This window comes from Geospiza fortis, unplaced genomic scaffold (assembly GCF_000277835.1).
Source record: "Geospiza fortis unplaced genomic scaffold, GeoFor_1.0 scaffold1181, whole genome shotgun sequence".
In the NCBI taxonomy this organism is placed as follows: domain Eukaryota; kingdom Metazoa; phylum Chordata; class Aves; order Passeriformes; family Thraupidae; genus Geospiza; species Geospiza fortis.
Genome location: NW_005054664.1, coordinates 220,172 through 225,980, shown reverse-complemented (window position 1 = coordinate 225,980; position 5,809 = coordinate 220,172). Strand labels below are relative to the sequence as shown.

Genomic DNA, 5,809 nt, shown 5'->3' with positions numbered 1-5,809 from the left:
CTGGAATTTTGGGGTTTCTTTGGGGGAAATGAGGCCAAAATCTGATTTAAGATAAGCCCCCTCCTCATTTTATTGCTCCTCCTTTGCAGACCTAAGGTCTGGAATTTTGGGGTTTTTTTTGGGGGAAATGAGGCCAAAATCTGATTAAAGCTGAGCCCCCTCCTCATTTTATTGCTCTTCCTTTGCAGACCTCAAGTCTGGAATTTTGGGGGTTTTTTTGGGAGGAAATGAGGCCGAAATCTGGCTAAAGATAAACCCCCTCCTCATTTTATTGCCCCTCCTATTGCTCGAGCCTGGAATTTGGGGTTTTTTTGGGGAAATGAGGCCAAAATCTGGCTAAAGATGAGCCCCCTCCTCAATTTATTGCTGCTCCTGTGCAGACCTCGAGTCTGGAATTTTGGGGTTTTTTTGGGAAATGAGGCCAAAATGTGGTTAAAGATAAAGCCCCCTCCTCACTTTATTGCTCCTTCTTCGCAGACCTCGAATTTTGGAGGTTTCTTTTAAGATAAGGCTGAAATCTGCTTAAAGCTGAGCCCCCTCCCCGCTTTATCGCTCCTCCTTTGCAGACCTCGAGTCTGGAATTTTGGGGCTTTTTTTTTGAGGCAATGAGGCCAAAAACTGATTAAAGCTGAGCCCCCTCCCCATTTTATTGCTGGAGCCTGGAATTTGGGAGTTTTTTGGGTGAAACGAGGCCAAAATCTGACTTAAGATAAGCCCCCTCCCCATTTTATTGCTGCTCCTGTGCAGACCCCGAGCCTGGAATTTTGAAGGATTTTTTTTTTTAGGAGATGAGGCCAAAATCTGGCTAAAGATAAACCCCCTCCCCACTTTATTGCTCCTTCTTTGCAGACCTCGAATTTTGGGGGTTTCTTTTAAGATAAGGCTGAAATCTGGTTAAAGCTGAGCCCCCTCCCCATTTTATTGCTCGAGCCTGGAATTTGGGCGTTTTTTGGGGGGAAACGAGGCCAAAATCTGGCTAAAGATAAGCCCCCTCCTCACTTTATTGCTCCTCCTTTGCAGACCTCATGCCTGCAATTTGGGGGTTTTTTTGTTTGTTTGTTTTTTAAAAAGCTGAGGCCAAAATCTGATTCAAGCTGAGCCCCCTCCCCACTTTATCGCCTCGTCCCTGCAGACATTGCGCCCGGAATTTTGGGGGTTATTTTTTTTAGGAGACGAGGCCAAAATTTGCCTAAAACCGCGCCCATCGGAGCCCTCCGAGCCCGGCTTAAATCCAGGGCTCCCGTCTGAGCTGGGGCGTCCAAAAGGACCAGAAATCGGCCAAATCCAGGCCGACTCGGGACTCGAGGCGGTTTAAATTTAAAATTCCGCCTTTGGAGCGCTCGGACGGGGAATGGAAACCACCCCTGAGCCGAGCGCTCAATTCCGGGAGATTTAGTGCGCTTTAAGCCCTCGGCTCGAATTTAAATGTATCATAGGTGGCAAATCAATTACACCGCGGGCCTGACCCTCGCCAGATGAAAACTGCCACGGCCTTTGGGGTTTTTGGGGTTTTTTTCCCCACCTTGACAGTCAAGTTTGTCCCTTTTCCTGCCCCGAGTGAGCCCCGCTAGGGTCGAGCGAGAGAAAAGAAATTTTTTTTAATCTCCAGAGATGTCAGCGACGCGCAATTAGCGAGCGGCCGGCTTCAATTAGCGCGGTTTTATTTTCTTTTTAAAACCCCCCAAAAATAAAAAAACCTCTGCGAAGAGCCCCTTCCAACCACAAATTATCGTAACGAGCGGCGCTGCGAGCTGCTGCTGGGAGGTTTTTTAATTTTTTTTCCCCTATTTTTTTTATGCTTTCCCAAACTATTTCGAGGGATTTATTCGCAGAGCAATCGCCAGGAGTGGCGGAAAAACACCAGGCAAATATTTATTTTGTTTTTTTTCCGGCGGATCGCTGTTCCTCACGAGCTGGGCTTGCAGGACATCCCATTCCTCTACCCCAAAAACAACAACAACAAAAAAATAAAATTTACATGCGGGGCTGCTCGCTGCTGATAATCGCCGGCTTTTTGCAGAGCCACAGAAATTGCGCAACTCATCCACCGCCCCAACTGCAAAGCTCTTCAGCCTCTTATCCCACTTTTTGTAAATTTTTCCTCCTTTTTCCCCCCTCCTCTTCTCCGCTCATCCCTCCCTCTCAACCTATTTTTAATTATTTTTTTTTTAATTTTCCCGATTTTTTTTTTTTTTAAATTTTAACCCTGGCAACTTCGGGCGCGCTCGGCGCACACAAAGGGGAAACTCTGCGAGAAGAAAAAAGCAGCGATATCAGGGGAAGAAGGGTTTGGCGGCTGCGACAGCGCTTCCTGCGCGTGTTATTTCCTTGAATTCTGAGCGTTGCCCGGGATGTTCCTGCGGCCGGGGCACGCAGCGGGCTTGGCTCGGCTGCTGGAAACACGAGCTCCCCAACCCATTACTCGCCATCAGGTCGCGCTTTTCGGAGCCTCTCCGGCCTCTGGCAGCGGCAGCCGCGACGGCAGCCCGGCGGGGGATGTGTAATTCTAGATTTGTGGCGCGCACAAGTCGCAGATTTCGAGGCATTTCAGCCCCGACAGACAGATGGTTACAAATTCGGACAGGAAACAACCCCTTGATAAACGCTGCGGATCGGGGGGGTGGTGCTGGGCGTCATTTAGGTGGATTTTCTTTTCCTTTTTTTTAAATTTTTCTTTTCCTTTTTTCCTTTTTCTTTCCCTTTTTTAAAAAATTTTCATTGTTTTTCCTTTCCCTTTCCCTTTCTCTTTTTCTTTTTCTTACTCAACTCCCTTTTATTTCTTTCAGTGGCTTATGCTTCACTGGTGCATCTAATCAGTGCCTTGCCTGGAGGTCTGCACAGAGCTCACCCCTTTCCTGTGTGACCATTCTTTCCTTCTGCTCGATTGTCCCTATCCCTGTTGCTGCACCAGTGGCCCCATATCCACTTTTCTCTTCGTTAATTTTTCTGTCTTCTGTTTGCACTGTCTCCCAAGCAAATTGCTTCACCTGGGACTCCTCTCCTGATGTGGCCTTCAGCTTCCACCATCTGCAAATCACTTCTTAAGACAAAATTTTCTTAATATGGCTACAAATGCAACCAAAATTCAACCAATTAAAAATTTCTGTATAGAGTCTAAATATGGGTATATCTCACATTTACAATATGGAAAAAAACAAATTCTGAAAAATATCTCTGACATTTTCCCTTTCTTCCCTATCTTACTATGTTTTCCCCTCTAATGGTAAGTGTTTGCAAAATGTATGTACAAAGCCTATAACAACTTGTGTGTTACATTAGCAAAATGTTAAAAATAAAAACTATAAACATTAATTCTGATTATGGCACAATATTTGCAACAGCACTGTATGCAGAAACCAGATGTTTTTGAAGGGTGTTGTCTTTTTATTTTTTCTCTTGAGTGCTTCTATGAATCTTGTTATCATTGCATCTCCCAGTTATAATCAATAAATTATAGAATATTTGTGTTCCTTCCATCTAGCACAAATATGTGCTATTCTTCCCATTTAAGACAGAGGACTAGAGAAGAAGAGAGAAACCAAGACACAATAAAGAATACTGACATACAAAGCAGAGCACAATTAAGAAGTCTAGATTATTAAAAGAATACTTAAATGAACATTTGATAAACTTTACTCAATATAAACATCATTGTAAATATCTGCACGTTGCAGCTCTAAGTCAAAAAAACAAAAATAAGGATTATTTCTATATTTGTATCTCAGAATTTAATGCACAATATCTGATAAAATGTAAGTTACCCAAGTGCCACCATGCAACAGTGGACACAAAATATTCAAATCTCATATCCTTGTAAGCATGAAAAAGTACAATAACAGTAATGAACAAACATACAAAAAAATTCTCATCCTACTAGTGTAATATGGACCACTAAAGAATAGCATTGTGTTAAACTGAGAAAAGTAGTTAAAAGGAATCCTCTAGCTAAAAGGCTAAAATATTAATGGTTTTACACCCCCTTAGAAGCTTGGAAAACATGCACTATCATCAAAAACCCTCCAAAAATGACAATGTCCTTCAATTTTTCTTCCCTAAACTAGTGATTGAACAGCAGAGGACAGGGGATTATATGAAGAAGAGAAAAAGCCTTCCCTCAGAAATGGAATAAATCTTTTTCCAAATAGAAAAAAAAAAGAAAAAAAGAAAAGGAAAAAAAAAAAAAGAAAAGAAAGGGGGAATCTCTCTCCTCTCTCCTCTCTCTCCTTTCCGATGAGTTCTTATTTTGTCAACTCGACCTTCCCGGTGAGCCTGGCCGCGGGGCAGGAGCCCTTCCTGGGCCAGCTCCCGCTCTACCCCTCGGGCTACGCGGATCCTTTGAGGCACTACCCCGGCACCTATGGAGCCGCGCAGGACAAGGGCTACTCCTCCTCCTCCTCCTCTCCTTACTACCAGCAGAGCTCCGCGGCGTTCGAGCGCCTCCGCCTGTGACTACGGGCCCGGCGGCTTTTTCAGGGACAAGGAGCCGGCGTGCGCCCCTGCCAGCCTGGACGAGGTGCCCTCCTTCGGCGCCGAGGCGCGCAAGGACTGCGCGCACGGCAAAAGTGCGTTCGGAGAGAGCGAGGAGCAAAAGTGTTCCGCGCCGGTTTACCCCTGGATGCAGCGGATGAACTCTTGCAATAGTGAGTTTACTCTTTTACAGAAATAAATGCATCAATCTCCTCCTCCCTCCCCTTTCTCTTATTTGTTACCGCCAGGGAGAGAGAGAGAGAGAGAGCGAGCGAGGGGAGCAGGAGGAAGGTTCGAGTTTAGAGCCCAAACTTCCAGCGGGGGAACTTGGGCTCCAAACGCGCACCAAAACTTCCCAGCGCTCCGAGATTTCCCCCCTCTCCACCCCAAGCTAGAAACGCTTCAACCCCAAAACTGAATTTCTGAATTTCTGCCCCGCTCCCTCCCTTGTTTTTTGGGGTTTTTTTTTGTTTTGTTTTTCCCTCTTTTTTTGCCACATTCCTGTTCGCGTGTCACTCAGCTACAGCGATTTGTCTCTGTCTGTGCCCCACACGCACAGGGAGATATCTTTTCTAAATCAGATCGGGATGACTTTACACACACAGCCCCGACCCGCGCCCCACGCAGCTCCTCTCTCTCTCCCTCTCTCTCTCTCTCCGAGCCAGAATTAAATGATACAAAAAGTGTTTAAATATTTGAAGGCCGACGGTTGCATTCTTAATGCGACCATCGCGTAATGAAAAGTCTGCCTGGGGAGGATTTTCCTGGTTTTCTCTCCCCCCCTCCCGGTGATATATGACTTCTTTAAGTGCTGTTTCCTCAATCCGAACTCCAATAATAATTTTTAAAAAATCAGATAAGTGGAGGTCGGGGGGTGGGAAAGAAAAAGAACAGGAGCCTCCCCTGCTCTCCTCGCCCGTGTTTAGATGCGTTTGTTGCCTTTTAAGTTCCAAATTGATGTCCATTAGCGCGGGGACATCGAGTGTTGTGTCCTCTTTAATGCGGACTTGGGGCGGATCGATTCACTTCATTATCGCTTAAATGCCCCGATCTATTACGGCTCTGCCGGCGCGGGGGGGGCGCCGGGAACACCTTGCGATCGCTCATCCCGGAACGAGATGGATCTGGCCTTGTCTGCCTGCGCAAAGCCCGGCTTAAACCCCCCCCCACCATGCCCAAAGCCCGGCTTAACCCCCCCTACTCAAAACCCAGCTTAAACCCCCCCTGCTCAAAATCCTGCTTTAACCCCCCTGCCCAAAGCCCGGTTTAACCCCCCTGCTCACAACCCGGTTTAACCCCCATGCCCAAAATCCTGCTTTAACCCCCCCCTGCCCAAAATCCT

General features: G+C 46.4%; 1 protein-coding gene across 1 annotated transcript; it reads left to right on the top strand.

Annotated features, from left to right (window-relative positions):
• The first annotated feature begins 4,156 nt into the window (after positions 1-4,156).
• On the top strand, positions 4,157-4,844 carry LOC115948992 (homeobox protein Hox-B6-like). Its single transcript, XM_031064998.1, is given in 2 exon segments — positions 4,157-4,436; positions 4,438-4,844. Coding segments are annotated over 2 exon segments (435 nt in total). The 5' UTR covers positions 4,157-4,230; the 3' UTR covers positions 4,667-4,844.
• The last annotated feature ends 965 nt before the right edge of the window (positions 4,845-5,809 follow it).